Source organism: Salvelinus sp. IW2-2015, linkage group LG16 (genome assembly GCF_002910315.2).
Source record: "Salvelinus sp. IW2-2015 linkage group LG16, ASM291031v2, whole genome shotgun sequence".
Classification (NCBI taxonomy): Eukaryota; Metazoa; Chordata; class Actinopteri; order Salmoniformes; family Salmonidae; genus Salvelinus; species Salvelinus sp. IW2-2015.
In genome coordinates this window covers 14,058,172-14,076,870 of record NC_036856.1, presented here as the reverse complement: position 1 = coordinate 14,076,870, position 18,699 = coordinate 14,058,172, and the positions used below count along the sequence as shown (strand labels likewise).

General features: G+C 41.5%; 2 protein-coding genes and 1 long non-coding RNA gene across 5 annotated transcripts; 1 reads left to right on the top strand and 2 right to left on the bottom strand.

The window, feature by feature from the left end:
- Nucleotides 1-212: 212 nt before the first annotated feature.
- On the bottom strand, nucleotides 213-4,557 carry LOC111975594 (spindlin-Z). 2 transcript variants are annotated; one of them, XM_024003992.2, is made up of 5 exons: nucleotides 4,474-4,557; nucleotides 3,729-3,770; nucleotides 3,331-3,584; nucleotides 2,905-3,138; nucleotides 213-2,572 (listed from the first exon to the last, which is right to left on the bottom strand). In XM_024003992.2, exons 2-5 carry the CDS (start codon nucleotides 3,746-3,748, stop codon nucleotides 2,367-2,369), a joined length of 714 nt encoding a protein of 237 aa, XP_023859760.1. In that variant the 5' UTR covers nucleotides 3,749-3,770; nucleotides 4,474-4,557; the 3' UTR covers nucleotides 213-2,366. The 2 variants fall into 2 exon arrangements, with proteins under 2 accessions (XP_023859760.1, XP_023859761.1); XM_024003993.2 differs by having other exon boundaries at nucleotides 3,729-3,767; nucleotides 4,474-4,556.
- Nucleotides 4,558-4,646: 89 nt separating this feature from the next.
- LOC111975595 (uncharacterized) lies at nucleotides 4,647-5,967 on the top strand. The gene is made up of 4 exons (XR_002878855.2): nucleotides 4,647-4,735; nucleotides 5,473-5,535; nucleotides 5,649-5,751; nucleotides 5,867-5,967. It is a non-coding gene; the product is annotated as an uncharacterized lncRNA (long non-coding RNA).
- Nucleotides 5,968-6,189: 222 nt separating this feature from the next.
- On the bottom strand, nucleotides 6,190-10,797 carry LOC111975593 (complement factor D). 2 transcript variants are annotated; one of them, XM_024003989.1, is made up of 5 exons: nucleotides 10,703-10,797; nucleotides 10,269-10,431; nucleotides 7,914-8,046; nucleotides 6,689-6,943; nucleotides 6,190-6,504 (listed from the first exon to the last, which is right to left on the bottom strand). In XM_024003989.1, the coding sequence occupies exons 1-5, from the start codon at nucleotides 10,752-10,754 to the stop codon at nucleotides 6,349-6,351; spliced, it is 759 nt and encodes a 252-aa protein (XP_023859757.1). In that variant the 5' UTR covers nucleotides 10,755-10,797; the 3' UTR covers nucleotides 6,190-6,348. The 2 variants fall into 2 exon arrangements, with proteins under 2 accessions (XP_023859757.1, XP_023859758.1); XM_024003990.1 differs by having other exon boundaries at nucleotides 7,914-8,037.
- Nucleotides 10,798-18,699: the final 7,902 nt, after the last annotated feature.

Here is an 18,699-nt window from a genome sequence, read left to right as displayed (position 1 = left end):
CATGGCTTTCGACCTTCGTCTCTCCCGAGCCCGTACAGGAGTTGTAGCAATGAGACAAGACAGTAATTACTAGCGATTGGATACCAAGAAAATTGGGGAGAAAACGGGGCAAAATTAAAAATAATAATAATAATAATAATTAAATGAAAGAACTGTAAATCATACAGTACCTCCTATATTGAATAGGTGAAAAATGGCAGAGGAAAGGGATGTGCAAAAAAAACTAACTTTATTACTCATGATGAAAATAATTACACAAATGTGTTGGTAATTGCTACAATTCCAGACCTGGGAGGAATGAAAGATGGAGGATAACAGAAGAGTGCACAATCTTTTGGAGTTTCATTTTACTGTACATAGAAACACCACAGCACAACTGGTGGTGATACAAGTAGCAAAGAAGCACTGACAATGTTTTTTTACAGTCACATTTTCTACATAAACATTTTAGTAAAATCGGGCTGCAAAGACTCCCACAAGATTTTTTACCTCTGCAACTGTCAAAATAACCAATATGCTTGAATGCACTCAAGGCTGCATTCAAGTGATGCATGCAAATCTGACAATCGGTAGAATGAACCTTATGTACACCATGGACCAATGCACTGTGTAAATGAATGCACTGTATGCCCTGGAGTGAGATTAAGGACAGGAGACTAAATTTAAATACTTCTAACCAAAACATTGCCYTTTTGGACTTCCTTGGATTACATTATGTACTGTAGCTCCCAAGTCTTTAAAATAAGATTAAAAAGGGAAGCCAGCCAGGTGCAGGCTTTTTGAATGCAGTCTTTGCTGCATTTCTCTAGGTGAGATTTCTAGATGGACTTTAAAGCTGGTATTTCAATGGGATATTTACAATATAACAGGAGTAATCACAACAGCATACATTTACAATACACTACACAAAAGTTAGATTAAATACTGTATGCGTGTTATAACTTTCCTTTTCTACATGCGTTTTTACCATTATGATATACCGATGCTGCAATATGCCACTTGTTCTTGCACAAAAAAAGTATCTTGACAGAAAAAGACAATGTGCCAAATCTTTAGCATATTTATGTGAGTAATTTAAAGTGCACCCTACAATATCAACATTTGAATGAGACTAATCAACGGTCATGGATGTTCGATTGGAGGAAATAGTCTTATACTGCATTAACTGCCAAACATTGCACATATCCTCTTATACAAACAGACAATAGCAAAAACCTGGTACGCAGCATTTGACACTGTTTCATTAAAGCATTTTTTACTTTGACTAATACTGACCAAATAGTGGCCTTAACAGTAAATGGAATAAAATTGTGAGCGGTTAGCAAATATATACAGTATGGCGACATGATCAGCCTGAAGGCACTTTATGTTTGTTTTCTATTCAAGATCAGAATGTAGAAGCACTGTCTCTATTCCACTCGAGCTAATCATAGTCTGATGATGTTGGGATTCTGAACCTGGTCAGGTATTGTTAAGGCCTTTTCCCAATCTCTACAAATTAATCAGGTTTGTCTGGTCAGGAAAAACTTGCCCGAACTTTATGAAGACCTGTATTCCTTGTTTCTAACAAGTCTTGATTCAGCATTATGAATAATTTTTTGATGTTCAAACTAGTGATTGAACCATCAGTAGGCCAGTGCAACCCAGTACTATGAATCCAATGATAGCACTGTGGGTTCATCAAGGAATGATTGTCTATGAACTGACTGACACATAAATTAAACATAGTTGCCTATTAATAAAGACAGTATTTCAAAACAAAAAATTATAATTTCAGGGGCATCACAGCTTATTGCATTTCTCCTTCAAAGGCTTCACTGAACACTACAGCTCAAACTAGTCTCTACAAGTATTCACCTATACATCATGCTTGCTGTTTGGTCATTCAAGGACCACATATGAATGGCTATCGGGGCCAGATTTTACTATTCGTTTTATAATATATAATTCAGTTCAGCTTTGAATAAAGATAATTGAGCATCAGGATGTGGGAGACAATTCAAACGCGGTCGTTATTGCACTTTACAGTAAGTCTGTCATTGTAGGGCAAGGTGCACTCCTGGACTGTCCGAGATGTGAATCTACTGTGCAGCACAACAACCAAATGGGGTAACTGAAGAAGTGAGGAGGTTTAAATAGGTCCCTCCAAGTGTACACGTTCCCACTCTCCTCCTAGTGGCCTACAATAGCATTGCTACAGTTCTGCTGTGCATAACATAGAACTAGTTTTAAATGTGGATTAAAAGATTGCACTTCCTGAATAATAAAGCGTAACTGTTATACCGTCCAGGGCCTTAAGAGACATGGAGAGAGAGTGAGGAGGATACGTGAAAAGTAAGCAATGGAGTGAGCAATCAAGTGTCCTTCTAGGTGGTCTTGACCAGGTCGTAGACATGGATGTGAAAGTCATCGTCGTATTTGATGTAGTATACGGAAGGCTTGGCAGGGACTTGATAGATCACCAGGCCTGTTCGCTTCACACCTTTGTCAGTAACATACTCCACCTGCTTCCCCACTAAGCTCTCAGTCTCCTCGCCGGGCTTTCGGTCGGCCGGAAGCAAGTGCTTATTTTCTAGAGAGAAAAACAATGAATAACATCAATGTTAGGGGTCTGTTCTTCAAATCTACTTTGGGGCATTATCAAAAGATGCTATCTTAACCAACATGCTTATATGTATTCAAATATAGAGATATTTGTCATTTCGACAAGTCACGTAGGACGAGTAAGAACAAACACAGGAAATATTGTCCGCAACACTCCAAAAGCCACCATCATCTTTTAATTAGTGTGTAAAGACCAAACAATTTCTACTCTATAATCACCCTCCTGTTTTCTTTAGGGAGAAGTATCTGAACACTCTGCTGCAGGTGGAGATGATGCTGATGCTGAGAAATGGTCGGTACCTGCTTCAGGTAAGATCCTGAGATCTCCATCGGCGTAGTCGTCCCACAGCTGGTACATGTAGAGCACGGGGTCCTTCTCATAGGTGATGTAATACCAGTTAGTCATGATGGGAGCCCTGGAGAGGACCATGCCTCGCCACTCGTTCTTCTCTCCATCCTCCTTCTCAAATAGGTGTTCCACCGCTTTGCCTACCAACTCCTCTGCCCCGTGAGGAACCTTGATCTTGTTGTTGACTGTGGAAGCAGATAAATGTCATCAAGGCAGAGACCAACATCACATAGCCACTGTGTCCCTACTGTCTGATCATGCAGTATCAGATATACAATAAAAACATGTTATAACTTGTGCAAACCAAATCACGTTTTTGCATTACTCTGAGAAGATGTGACGCCTGAACTAAAAAAGGAACCCATCACATCACTCACCAACTTTCTCTGTCAGGACCTGTAGATTAGACACCCTTTCGTCCTTGAATAGCTCGATGCCGTAGACACAGTCAAACCCATCGTACTTGACCATAAATAGTGAGGGGTTGACACTGAGACGGTCCAGGACGGTGCCTTTCCATTTGCTCTGGTTGCCCTTCTCCCTCCAGTTGTGCTGTATTCTTACTCCCAGGAGACTGTTGGGGTCAGGGGTCATCACTGTGGAATCACTCAGCTCCCCGCTACTCCTCTTTCTGGGGGATAGTTAAGCAAATCATATTTGTTTGTAAGTGTAGCCTACCTATGTGCAGCTTTCTCTGACCGTCTGGAAAGAGGAAAATCTCCAAGTGTTAATGTTATGATAACATAATTATAGAAAACTACATATTTACACATACCTGCCCCTTTTCTTGGACATCCCTCCGAAAATTCAAATACTGCTGAAGGAACAAACAGACAACGATGCTCAGAAATTCTGTGAGAGAAACAGCCATTTTCAGAAAAATAATACTAGTCTGGAAAGAGACTGAGCTGTAAAAGTAGTGGTTGAGACAGACAAAGAGAGCAGCCAATAGCTTAGCATGTCTGAATAACTTCCTGGTCATTTCCTTGTATGCATTGCATCGATGGAGGTCACTGCAATCAATGCAGAATGCACTTATTTTTTAAAGGAACAAAACTGCCGCAGTTATATATCTTTACTCAAAATGTTAATCTATAGTAATTCATTATGTCACTATTTGAACTAACACAATCGTTATTCATGAACAACAAACTCATAGATTGCAAGTTGGCTATGAGAGATCAAGAGATGTGCTATTCAACTTCAAGAAAATACGTCAGCCTCCACTGTATCAGACAAACATGCAGAAATGATTGCAGCCTATTTGAATTCGTCGCAACGATTGTATCAAAAATGAATCGTCAATGTTTCAAGATCTAACATATCGCATACACTGCTGATGAGACATGGATAATACGCGCCACAGGCACTGTTTGATCGTAATATGTTATCAAAAATCATTGTCTTTATGCCAACTCTACAATACTGTTGTTCGGCACAAATGTAAATGTGGGTCCATGTCCCCGATAAATAAGCTATACACCGATGGCCTATATTCTCTATCAAAAATATAAAATTACCTGTACACGAATTTCATCCCAAAAATATTCAATTCTTCCTGCAGAGAAATGCACACTGCCGCCCATGCAAACCTCGCGAAACCTATGGAAAATGGGAGGATACTTCCATGGGAGAAAAAACTACAGCCCCCATAGAACCTTGAGGAGCGATGAAAGTAGAGAGGGAGGTGAACGTGAGAGCAATGAACAATGGGAATTGTTGTCATTGTGATGGTGACCTCAGGTTTCGTTTTAGTGAACAGTCCACCGATATTGATCAAAGGTAAGACCCTGTTGGTTTAACATAAAATGTGTGGTTTAACAAATTGTAGGCTACTTGGGTGAAACCTCTGGGTGAAACAGTTGCACATCAATTATTAAGAGTGACAGATGACAGATGACACCTGAAAGTTGTAGAAGTATGTTGCAGGTAGACCTATGCTGTAGGACGCTGTATAAATAAATAAATAAAAGAAAGGTTCAGGTCCTTGAATGCTTATACTGTGGTGTGTAGGTTACTGATCTCTGTGGTGTGTAGGGTACTGATCTCTGTGGTGTGTAGGGTACTGATCTCTGTGGTGTGTAGGGTACTGATCTCTGTGGTGTGTAGGGTATGATCTCTGTGGTGTGTAGGGTACTGATCTCTGTGGTGTGTAGGGTACTGATCTCTGTGGTGTGTAGGGTACTGATCTCTTGTGGTGTGTAGGGTACTGATCTCTGTGGTGTGTAGGCACTGATCTCTGTGGTGTGTAGGGTACTGATCTCTGTGGTGTGTAGGGTACTGATCTCTGTGGTGTGTAGGTTAACTGATCTCTGTGGTGTGTAGGGTACTGATCTCTTGGTGTGTAGGGTACTGATCTCTGTGGTGTGTAGGGCACTGATCTCTGTGGTGTGTAGGGTACTGATCTCTGTGGTGTGTAGGGCACTGATCTCTGTTGGTGTGTAGGGTACTGATCTCTGTGGTGTGTAGGGCACTGATCTCTGTGGTGTGTAGGGTACTGATATTTATTGTGTTCACAGGCCCGTCTTCCACTGAAGTGAAGTCTGCTCCGATGACATACTGCTGTGGAGAAATCTCTCTGGGTGGGTTAAACTATCAAAATATGGCAAAATGCTGTCTTTTGTTGGATGAAGCAACATATGTGAGTGAGCAAAGACACATTTTGAAATGCATATCTTGATGTTGTCTTTTGTAGGTAAGAGCCCATACCCTAATGTTGTGGTGGACACCCGGTTCTACAAGGTTATCAAAGATGGGATGCCACATGTCTCATGACCAGACTTTGCCTTTCCAGAGATGTAAGTACATTATGCTTTGAGACAGGAAATTAAGCAGGAATGATGAATTAATCAATTACAGCAATCAATTACATGATCTGGTAACCTGCAGTATCTGACACTGACTTCTCCTCAGGTACACTATAATGGAGATGTGCTAGAACCTGGAGCCAATAGTGTATCTAAACTTCAGTAACATTGGTCAGCTTATCCAGAGGCTACTGCTTGACCAGCCAGACCAGGTGAGTGACCAAGGACCTAAATTAAGTAGAGAGTCTGTGTATCCTATTGTCACATTGTGTTGTTTTTACCTTACATCAAAACTTACCAAATTAACAAAATCAGTGGAGGTTGTTTTTAGTCTTTGAACACCAAGGAAAGAAATGATAAGTATATGGACCAATGTTTTTTACTGAATTGTTTAGGGAACTCAAGTTCTCCAAAGTGAGACACACAAGCTGAAATTAGTGACGTTTAATAAGAATAGCAACAAGGGAACACGCAATCATAGAAAGGTGTTATCTTTAGCACTTCAACAAAGACTCTAAATGAAATCCTAATAAGTCATATAGTGAGATTTTGTGTAAGCACACACTGGCGGCTTACATGCCAAAAACCTTAAGGGTTTCTAGCTAACTCCCTCTGAATCCATCGGCAGTACGAAGTCACTCGTGTGTACACATCAGGGGTACTAGGGTTGGCACACCTCTGCCCTGAGAAAGAGACGATGCCCGCTGACATCCCGTTACACACCAACGGACCTCCTGAATCCCCCTGCAATAGCAAACAATGCATTTTAATTCATTCTCCTTTGTGATACAGAAAAACGGAGGAGTCATGTATCATAGTTTGTGCCTTGACCAAGAGAAACTCTAATCTAGTTATAGCCAATAATAGCCTGTCCTGACCAGGAAAAACTAATTGCAGAGAATTATAGCCTGTAACAGTGCAGTCATACCGAGCAGAAGCCTTGGAAAGCTCTGGGGCCTGTTGCGCACACCGTGCGCCTGGAGATGTTGACGCCACTCCACCGGCGGCCACACTCTCTGGGTGATATGATGGTGGCGTTGACCTCCTGCAGCTTGTCTGGTGGGGTGCTGTTATCATCTATGTCCCCCCAGCCAGCCGTGGTGCACAGGCTTCCCTCAGCCATCGAACCATTCATCAGAGGGATCAGCTGCACTGCTCTGTTCAGGATGGCCCTCCCTCTCAACTAAGAAAGATCACAGAGATAGCACACTCTATACATAATCTGTATGTATTCACTCAGAGGCCAGTATATTAGGTARACCACACCGTTCACGAAAATGGATCGCTCCTACAGACAGTGAGTCACGTGGCCATGCCTTGCTATATAAAGCAGGCAGAAATGCATTGAGACATTCAGTTACTGTTCGATTGAATGTTAGAATGGGCAAAACGCGCGACCTAAGCGACTGAGCGTGGTATGATCGTCGGTACCATGCACGTCGGATCTAGTGTCTCAGAAATGTCCGGCCTCCTGGGATTTTCACACACAACAGTGTCTAGGGTTTACAGAGAATGGTGTGACAAAAAACATCCAGTCAGCAGCAGTCCTGTGGGCGAAAACAGCTCCTTGATGAGAGAGGTCGAAGGAGACAGGCAAGAATCCTACAAGTCAACAGTGGTGTGCAGAACGGCATCTCAGAGTGCACAACTCGTAGATCCTTGTCACTGCTATTGCAGCAGACGACCACACCAGATTTCACTCCTATCAGATAAAAACAAGTGGGCATGCGATCACCAACAGTTTACGATTGAGGAGTGGAAAAACATTGACTGGTCCGACGAGTCCTGGTTCCTGTTGCATCATGTTGATGGCAGAGTCAGGATTTGGCATAAGCACCATGAGTCCATGGACCCATCCTGCTTGGTGTCAATAGTACAGGCTGGTGGCTGTGGTGTACTGGTTTGGGGAATGTTTTCCTGGTACACGTTAGGTCCCTTGATACCAACTGAGCAACGATTGAACGCCATGCCCCGAATAATTCAGGCTGTTATGGAGGAAACCTGATGGGTGTACCTAATGAACTGGCCACTGAGTGTATATAGGCTATGATTATATACATGATTTTGTATGTATTCTTCATGAATTTTAAACCTACAATGAAGTTAGTATCACTATGGAGATTATTGTAGGCTATGTCCTGGTTATCACTCACCTTGAGAAGCATGATGTCATACCCCAGGTTGTCCCCAAACCTGGGGTGTGGAATGTATTTAACCACATCGAATTTTTGTTGTGAATTTTCATCCTCTGACAAGTCGTGAGCCCCAAGAACCACCCTGTAACGCCTGGAAATCAGTACATGAAAGAATTTACTTGTGTATTTACCTTGACAGACTGGTGTAATAACATTGAAATACATTTGGATTGATCCTACAGCATTGTTAGACTCAACAACCCTGAAGCAACTATCAGCAGACAAAAATTAGAAATCGGCACAAATTAAATATTAGACAATGTTAAAGCATTTGCTCAGAGAAAAGCACCAGGTATGGATGGTTTTCTATTAGAATTGTTCATAACACTCTGAGACAATGTAGCGCCCCTATATAATCAAATTAAACACGTGTCACTCAATTCAGTGCTTTCTAGTTCCATGTATCTAACAATTATCTCAGTTATATTAAAACCAGGAAAATCTGGAGTGTCCCTTGCAGATTGATTACAGACCCATACATTTCATAAATTGTGACAATCATTTAAAAAAGTCATAAGCAACAGAATGGCAAAAGTCTTACCAGACTTGATACATATTAATCAAACAAGGTTTGAAAAAATAAACACAAACATGTTTCGGTATACAATACGCTAAAAAACAAGATGTAGATTTATCAATAATGGCTGTTGATACCGAAAAGCTTTCGACTGTCTTGAATGGCCTTTTCTATGGAAAACTTTGGAAGCCTTCAACTTTCCAGTTGAAATAATAAATGTCATAAAAATATTATATAAATATCCTAAAGCTAAAATATACAGAAATTATACATTATCTGATGATTTTGCTTTAGAAAGGGGCACAAGACAGGGATGGTTCCTAAAGTTTTTATATTTATTTTCAGTAATACCAATTACCCCCCCAAAGACATATATATATWTTTTTTTWAAGTGTACTTCGTCATAATTCACTTCATGGGAAAATAAAACTCAAACTAAAAAGGAAAGTTTTACATCTTCCTAAGTCTGAGGGTGGTTTTAACCTTCCAGACTTGGACTTGTATCAACTCGGCACACAAGGCTTTTACTGGCGAAATATAGTTAAATGCACTAAAGAGTAACAATGGGTACATATTGAAGATGTGCATGCTCATCCCCAGAATATTTTCACGTGTCTATTTTCAAAGGATAAAGCTAAGAACATGAACAACTTCCTAGTTAAGAACACTTTAACAACATGGAAGAACATGAAACGGATTCTACAAGAACCAATATCACTTCCTAAAAACAATGGAGCAACCCTTGGATAGCTTTTCAGAATTCACCGATTAAATTGGCCCACATGGAAAACTAAAGGCATAGAAACTGTAAATMATGTGGTAATAGGAAATACAATTATTTCTATGACAGAATTAAAAGCATTTTCAAATATATGCAACTTAAAAGTTTTATATCACAAAATGTCCACTTGAAAGCTTTTGGACATCAGAGCAATGTTGAGGYAATCCTATTTGAGTCAGAAAAAGATACTTGTATGATAGATAAGATGTACAAAACCTTGCAGAGAGCCTATCTAACTGGCAATCGCTTAGAAAAAATATTAACTATTGGAACCAAGACTTAAAAATAACTGATATTGGCACCAGATGGAGGGAGTGTTGGAAGATAACGAACGAAAATTACAGTGAACAAAAATGTACTCTTAATCCAGTATAAACTCATGTAGAGAATTTATTATACAAGAGACAAAATTAACAAATTACAGCACAATGGCAGAGTCATGTCTTAACAATGACTCAATCATTATTGCCTTCTGGGAGTGCTATAAAGTCCAAAAGTTATGGGCGGAGTTAGAAAGCTGTCTGTCAGAAGTTTTACAATGTAAATGTACTTTTAATCCATCTATTGGCATATTTCAAGACATAGTATATCCTCGAGGGTGCGATGAGATACCCAATGGGTTGGACAGTATTATTTTTGTCACTTATATTGAATAAGCTATTACTTAAATACTGGAAGTCAAATGATACTCCAACGTTAAGAGAATGGAAGAATCACATGCTTTATTTAAATATGAATAAAATCTGGCTACAGACAGAAACAACATAACATAATCTGAAGTCATATGAGGCAGAGTCTTGCAAGCGTTGGAAACAACATTGGGTGTGGATACAGTGGGACAATGTGGGTCTGAGCAAGTGTGATGTCATTCACGTTTGTTGAAATGTATGTCATTGTTAAGTTGTCTATTGTTTTTGTCTATGTATGCTTTTTGGTTATTGTCAAAAAAAGTCAAATATTTTTAAAAAGAAACATTGAAATAAATGAGTTTGAGAGATTCTGAGAGACTTCTCACCCATCACAGTGAGCAGCAGTGAGGACAAAATCTTCTCTCACCAGAACTCCTCCACAGGAATGTTGACCTCGGGACTGTAAGGAAGCCATGTATGGACGAGAGTTGCGAGCTGCCTCTCTTCCACCAACAATACTCACCTTTGGCACCTTGCGCCCTTCAGTGCCTTTGAACAGAAAGTAGAGAATACTTTTTGAATAGCTTTTGTCTATAACTTTGCATTGCTACTGCATCTGCACAGCTTACAACAAATGCTTTGTCAGTATTCATTACTGACAAATAGAATATGAACTGCCTTTAGAGCTGTATGCAGAAGCATTAACATTTGTCAAATATACTTTTCGTAACTAGTACTATACTTCAATATTAGTCTGCATGGTGTAGTCAGTTCGGTGCTAATGGAAGTTAGTGTGTTATAGAATTTAAACATGCCTTACCATTCAAGGCGATGATCAGCACTATGTGAAGAACCACTGAGCGGATTGCCATAGTGCATATGAACAAATGGCATGGTGCACCTCTCGGATATATAAATGTGTGTGTGGTGGTGGGGGGGGTGTTATTTCTCAATCTATTGCTGTTTTCCAAATTCCGGACAGTACGCGGTCTTTGTTCCCCATTGCCACACACCGACTGTTTACCAATATTTTGTTTTGGCTGGTTTCAAGGGTTTCTTGATGGTGTATTCTGAGGAAAGATGGCTGTGATATTATGAAATCATGTCAGTTAAAGTTGATGTAATTTATTTATGCTTTCAAGATGGCGTAGCAGTTGGGCATGTGTTTGTCTTGTCCCGTGTAAATAGTTGGTTTCTTCGTTTTTTCTTATATATTTTAATCTCATCTATGAACTGAATATACTTTCCTGCAACCCGCCTCACCCAATGTGGTATGGATCTGCTATTTTTATACTTTAGAACTGGAACCCCCATCAGCAGATAGCCAGCTAACTAGCTAGTAGTCAGTTAGCCACTGCTAGCAGTCTTCACCTTGAGCTCGGACACCAGCCAGCTTCAGCTTGGTCAATACCTGCCAGTCTGCACAGCGCGATATCAACCCAGAGAATATCGGATTGCTTTTCTCCACCACATCACCGGATTCCTGCCACAAGCTCTGGACCATTACATCTGATCATTGCAGCTAGCTAGCTGCAACCGAGTGGCTATTGCTGGCTAACGCCTCTGTCCCGAAGCAAGCACCAGTTAGCCTTGAGCTAGCCTCGAGCTAGGCCATCTCCCGGCTAGCCAAATAGGTATACCAGCTAAATCTTGGGCTACAATACCCCTTTTGCCAATTGGCCTGGACCCTTTATTTCCGACACGGAGCCCCGTCGATCCATCACGACTGGTCTGCTGACGTAATCATCCGAGGTGGTTTCAACAGGCTTTTCCGTTGCGATGTTTCCGAAGACCCATCTGCTAGCCCCCGTCCGCTAGCTTTCTGAATCGCCGTGTCTCCCACTCGCCTAGCATAGTAGCGACTACCGAACGGCTTCCTGACTCACCTATTGCTGCTCATTGGACCCTATGATCACTTGGCTACACATGCCTCTCCCTAATGTCAATATGCCTTGTCTACTGCTGTTTTGGTTAGTTATTATTGTTTTKTTTCACTGTAGAGCCCCCAACCCCACTCAACATACCTTAGCTCTTTTGTCCCACCCCCACACATGCGGAGACCTCACCTGGCTTAACGGGTGCCTCCAGAGACACAACTTCTCTCATCGTCACTCAATGCCTAGGTTTACCTCCACTGTACTCACATCCTAGCATACCCTTGTCTGTATATTATGTCCTGAATCTATTCTACCATGCCCAGAAATCTGTTCCTTTTATTCTCTGTTCCCAACGCACTAGATGACCAGTTCTTATAGCCTTTAGCCGTAGCCTTATCCTACTCCTCCTCTGTTCCTCTGGTGATGTAGAGGTTAACCCAGGCCATGTAGCCCCCAGCACTACACCTATTCCCCAGGCGCTCTCATTTGTTGACTTCTGTAACCGTAAAAGCCTTGGTTTCATGCATGTTAACATCAGAAGCCTCCTCCCAAAGTTTGTTTTATTCACTGCTTTAGCACACTCCACCAACCCTGATGTCCTAGTCGTGTCTGTATCCTGGCTTAGGAAGGCCACCAAAAATTCTGATATTTCCATCCCCAACTACAACATTTTCCGACAAGATAGAACTGCTAAGGGGGGCGGATTTGCAATCTACTGCAGAGTTCMGTCATACTATCCAGGTCTGTGCCCAAACAGTTCAAGCTTCTACTTTTAAAAATCCACCTTTCCAGAAATAAGTCTCTCACCGTTGCTGCTTGTTATTGTCACGATCGCCGTAGTGAGGAGACCAAGGCGCAGCGTGTGAGAAATACATCTTCCTTTTATTAGACGAAGACGTAACACGAAACGAAACACTCTTACAACAAAACTAACAAAACAAACAAACGACCGTGAAGCTATAAACGAAAGTGCACACACAAGCTACTAACGTTCAACATAGACAATTACCCACATAAACCTAGTGCCTATGGCTGCCTTAAATATGGCTCCCAATCAGAGACAATTAATGACATCTGTCTCTGATTGAGAACCATTCAGGCAACCATAGACACAGCTAGATACCTATACTAAACACAAACCCATCTACTCTATTTAACCCCCTAAACCATACAACCACCTTAGACACTACAAAAAACACATACATTCCCCATGTCACACCCTGACCTAACTAAAATAATAAAGAAAACAAAGAATACTAAGGCCAGGGTGTGACAGTTATAGACCCCCCTCAGCCCCCAGCTGTGCCCTGGACACCATATGTGAATTGATTGCCCACCATCTATCTTAAGAGTTTGTACTGTTAGGTGACCTAAACTGGGATATGCTTAACACCCTGGCCACCCTACAATCTAAGCTAGATGCCCTCAATCTCACACAAATTATCAAGGAACCTACCAGGTACAACCCTAAATCCGTAAGCATGGGCACCCTCATAGATATCATCCTGACCAACTTTCCCTCTAAATACACCTCTGCTGTCTTCAACCAGGATCTCAGCGATCACTGCCTCATTGCCTGCGTCCATAATGGGTCCGCGGTCAAACGACCACCCCTCATCACTGTCAAATGCTCCCTAAAACACTTCAGCGAGCAGGCCTTTCTAATCAACCTGGCCCAGGTATCCTGGAAGGATATTGACCTCCTTCCGTCAGTAGAGGATGCCTGGTTGCTCTTTAAAAGTGCTATCCTCACCATCTTAAATAAGCATGCCCCATTTAAAAAATGTACAACTAAGAACAGATATAGCCCTTGGTTCACCCCAGACTTGAATGCCCTTGACCAGCACAAAAACATACTGTTCACCAACTACTTCTCAGATAGAGTTCATTGTGTCAAATCGGAGTGCCTCTTGTCCAGACCTCTGGAAGTCTCTATGGGGGTGCCACAGGGTTCAATTCTCGGGCCGACTCTTTTATCTGTATATATCAATGATGTCGCTCTTGCTGCTGGTGATTCTCTGATCCACCTCTACGCAGACGACACCATTCTGTATACATTTGGCCCTTCTTTGGACAATGTGTTAGCAAACCTCCAAACGAGGTTTGGATGGTTTAAATGTTCAACCAATTGCTGCCCGCACCCGCCCGCCCGACTAGCATCACTACTCTGGACGGTTCTGACTTAGAATATGTGTACAACAACAAATACCTAGGTGTCTGGTTAGACTGTAACCTCTCCTTCCAGACTCACATTAAGCATCTCCAATCCAAAATTACATCTAGAATCGGCTTCCTATTTCTCAACAAAGCCTCCTTCACTCATGCTGCCAAACATACCGTCGTAAAACTGACTATCCTACCGATCCTTGACTTCGGCGATGTCATTTACAAAATAGCCTCCAACACTCTACTCAGACTACCAATTTGCTATCACAGTGCCATCCGTTTTGTCACCAAAGCCCCATATACTACCCACCACTGCGACCTGTATGCTCTCGTTGGCTGTCCCTCGCTACATATTCGTCACCAAACCCACTGGCTCCAGGTCATCTATAAGTATCTGCTAGGTAAAGCCCCGCCTTAGCTCAGCTCACTGGTCACCATAGCAACACCCCCCGTAACACACTTTCCAGCAGGTATATTTCACTGGTCATCCCCAAAGCCAAACCCTCCTTTGGCCGCCTTTCCTTCCAGTTCTCTGCTGCCAATGACTGGAACGAATTGCAAAAATCACTGAAGCTGGAGACTTATATTTTCCTCTCTAACTTTAAGCATCAGCTGTCAGAGTATCTTACCGATCACTGTACCTGTACAGAGCCAATCTGTAAATAGCACACCCAACTACCTCATCCCCATATTGTTATTTMATTTTTTTGCTCTTTTGCACCCCAGTATCTCTACTTGCACATCAAAATTGTAATTATTGTAAATTGTAATTATTTCGCCACTATGGCCTATTTATTGCCTTACGTCCCTAATCATACTACATTTGCACACACTGTACATAGATTTTTATTTTGTGTTATTGACTGTACGTTTGTTTATTCCATGTGTAACTCTGTGTTGTTGTTTTTGTCCCACTGCTTTGCTTTATCTTGGCCAGGTCGCAGTTGTAAATGAGTACTTGTTCTCAACTGGCCTACCTGTTTAAATAAAGGTGAAACATATATATATATATATATTTGAAATGATACTCAAACATGCAGAAGCATTATGTTAGAAAGCAAATTGCAAAGGCTCCATGTTGTGGTATTGCTGCGGGCACTTGTGCAATGAGAAGCTACCACTTGCCGTTGTTGGCATTGTTGGGACATTGTGGTGTTTARCAGGATTTTCTCATGTAAACCTTTCCCAGCATTCGCTGGTTTGAATAGCCTGCAAAACGGTTTAGGTATAACAAACATTACATTCTATCTGATGTGTGTGCAATTCTTTATATTGATCACAAGAGCCATTTCACTCTGATCTGTTAGGCATTTATTTCCCTTACACGACAGTACATACATGGTAATTGTTATGCATTAAACATAGACAATAAAGATAGACACCCAATGTAAGAAAAACATCAGGAGTACCAGTAGGTATTAATATAAAAATCATTGGACTGCAATCAAAACTAGCATATTAGCACATTCATTTTGCAGGATAAATCCTACCATGTTTTCTTGTTGATTACCTTCTTTATCCAGAGTAAGAACTTGGAAATCTGACTATAGACATTGGGCATGTACAGATAGTCACAGTTTCCATCCGAGTTGAAGGAGATGACACCCACAGCCTTTCCATTGAACACCAAAGGACCACTAGAATCCCCCTGTGGGAGAGAGGATGATCACCTTACAGGTTACATACCAGTCAAAATTGTCCCATTTAGGTGCATGTATGATGTAGGCTACACATGTATGAACATCACATTGTCTCCCTACAATTTTCGAAGTCAATATTATATTTTTTAGGAGTTAAACAAAACTGACGAAAGCCGTTCTTGGTCAGGTATTCACCTGTACAGATGACCTTGAGAGGAAGTTTACGCCACTCCTTCTGGCAGACATTCAGGACAATGGTAGTCATGTCCACCACTTGAAGGTCATCAACAAGGCACTTGGTGTTGGGTTTGATGACTTGGTCCTAGAATTTTCCCTTTTTTCACAGCTTTGCTTGATTTAGCCTTCTTAGACAGCTTGAAACACATGTMTAGGCCAAAACGTGGGAATCTGTAGTATTAGCAATTACTGATGAATGCGTATGACCTGTTAGGATGTACACTTAGTAATAGTGTAAATAATAATATAAAGACAAATTCTATTGATACAAATATGTCACTATAGGCCTACCTTCAGAATCATGATGTCATTACCAGTGTCAACATCTTCATAGTTGGTTGCATTTGTGTTCCACATTGTATCTGACAGAGATGGTACTGCAGGGTATTCTTCTGTGCTTTTTTCCCATTGATGAGATAGTAAAAGTGGCCACAATGAACTAAACGGTAAGGTAATAGGCATTTGTTCAGATCTCATTGATGTTTTCCCATCAAGTTCAGGAGAGAGAATTACCCAGATAGGTCAGGGGAACAGTAAGTAGTTTGTTTGTGGTGTGCATCTTGCTTGGAGGGCTTGTCAGGAATACCTGATTCACCCTTGGCCCCTTTGTATACACAAGATGGTCGATCTGAGGACAGCTGTGGTTTCACTTCTATGATGACTATCTATGATGTTTCTATCGATCTTTGTATGGTTTTCCTATAAAGCCAAGGTACGTGTTTTCTGCATTTACCATAACTCTGTCGGCCCTTCTGCATATGAATAGGTGGAGGGTTATCATGGGGACCTTATATGTGACACACTGATTATTAGTGTCACTTTAATGTTGCCAATCCTCCTTGTTGTCGTGTTGATGACCTTATACTGTTTGTATATGATTGGCTGGTGGTAATTTAGAGTGTATGAATACTCATAGTTGCATGCAGTGCTGCATTTACCTCATATAGGTCAACTCCCTCTCCCTCATGCAAGAGCCTTGTCTTCTCCTGGTTGATGCTCTCCTGTGTTACCATGCCAACTATGAACAACCGGTGGTTTACAAAGGCTGACGACATTCTTGATGCTTTGAAAGACACAGTGACGGTCATAAGACCTTGCCACTCTCAGTGGTCCTGCACTAGAGGAAGAGGGGGGGGGGGGGCATATCTTCTTACAATGTAAAACTAGCTGAGATAGGCCTACACAGTGCACCCATTCAGAACGACATGTAAACTATGAAAGGGCCATACCTTTCTAGTCACTGTAGAAACAACAGTAAATCACATTTTAAAATGTAATGTTAGTTTAAGAGGAAGTTGTTGTGCTCATTGAAATGTAACCTTTTTTTGGGTGTATCTGTACTTTACTATTTATATATATATATATATATATTTTTTTTTATTTTTTTATTTTTTTTATCCCATTTTCTCCCCAATTTTCGTGGTATCCAATCGCTAGTAATTACTATCTTGTCTCATCGCTACAACTCCCGTACGGGCTCGGGAGAGACGAAGGTCGAAAGCCATGCGTCCTCCGAAGCACAACACCAACCAAGCCACACTGCTTCTTAACACAGCGCGCCTCCAACCCGGAAGCCAGCCGCACCAATGTGTCGGAGGAAACACCGTGCACCTGGCCCCCTTGGTTAGCGAGCACTGCGCCCGGCCCGCCACAGGAGTCGCTGGAGCGCGATGAGACAAGGATATCCCTACCGGCCAAACCCTCCCTAACCCGGACGACGACGCTATGCCAATTGTGCGTCGCCCCACGGACCTCCCGGTCGCGGCCGGCTGCGACAGAGCCTGGGCGCGAACCCAGAGACTCTGGTTACTATTTATATTTTTGACAAGTTTTACTTCACTACATTCCTAAAGAAAATAATGTACTTTTTACTCCATACATTTTCCCTGACTCCCCCAAGTACTTGTAACATTTCGAATGCTTAGCAGGACAGGAAAATGGTCCAATTCACACACGTATCAAGAGAACATCCCTGGTCTTCCCTACTGCCTCTGATCTGGCACTAAACACAAATGCTTCGTTTGGCACTAAAGTAATACTGCAAAAAATGTGTCAAAGCAATTCACTTTTTGTCCTGAATACTAAATCCTAGACGAAAACCTGGTTCAGTCAGCTTTCCACCAGACACTGGGAAATGAATTCACCCTTCAGGAGGAATATAACCTAAAACACAAGGCCAAATCTACACTGGAGTTACCAAGAAGACAATGAATGTGGCCGAGTTACAGTTTTGACTTAAATCTACCTGAAAATGGTTGTCTAARAATGTTCAACAACCAATTTGACAGAGCTTGAAGAATTTTGAAAAATATTATGGGCAAATGTTGCACAATCCAAGTGTGGAAAACTCTTAGAGACCCAGAAAAACTCACAGCTGTAATCGTTGCCAAAGGTGCTTCTACAAAGTATTGACTCAGGGGTGTGAATACTTATGTAAATTAGATATTTCTGTATATCATTTTTTCTGTACACATTTCTAAAACATGTTTTCCCTTTGGGATTATGGGATATTGTGTGTAGATGGGTCAGGAAAAAAAAAATATTCAATCCCTTTTGAATTCAGGCTGCAACAACAAAATGTGAAATAAATCAAGGGGTATGAATACTTTCTGAAGACAGACAGACACCACAGTGATCACCACGTCCTCTGGTCTGAAAACAGAAGCTGTGTTTGTCACGTTCCTGACCTGTTTTCTGCTAGTTTTTGTATGTGTTAGTTGGTCAGGACGTGAGTTTGGGTGGGCAGTCTATGTTTTCTGTTTCTATGTTGGTTAATGGGTACCTAATATGGTTCTCAATTAGAGGCAGGTGGTTTTCATGTCCTCTGATTGAGAATCATATTAAGGTAGGTGTTGTCACATTGTTTGTCGTGGGTGGTTGTCTCCTGTGTCTGTGTC

Coding starts and splice junctions, on each gene's coding strand:
- LOC111975593 (XM_024003989.1), bottom strand. CDS start 10,754: ATGGCAATCCGCTCAGTGGTTCTTCACATAGTGCTGATCATCGCCTTG. Junction 10,432..10,702: donor GCTGATCATCGCCTTGAATG/GTAAGGCATGTT, acceptor TTCTGTTCAAAG/GCACTGAAGGGCGCAAGGTG. Junction 6,944..7,913: donor ATGACATCATGCTTCTCAAG/GTGAGTGATAAC, acceptor GATCTTTCTTAG/TTGAGAGGGAGGGCCATCCT.
- LOC111975594 (XM_024003992.2), bottom strand. CDS start 3,748: ATGTCCAAGAAAAGGGGCAG. Junction 3,585..3,728: donor ATGTCCAAGAAAAGGGGCAG/GTATGTGTAAAT, acceptor ACTATCCCCCAG/AAAGAGGAGTAGCGGGGAGC. Junction 2,573..2,904: donor CAGGATCTTACCTGAAGCAG/GTACCGACCATT, acceptor TTTTCTCTCTAG/AAAATAAGCACTTGCTTCCG.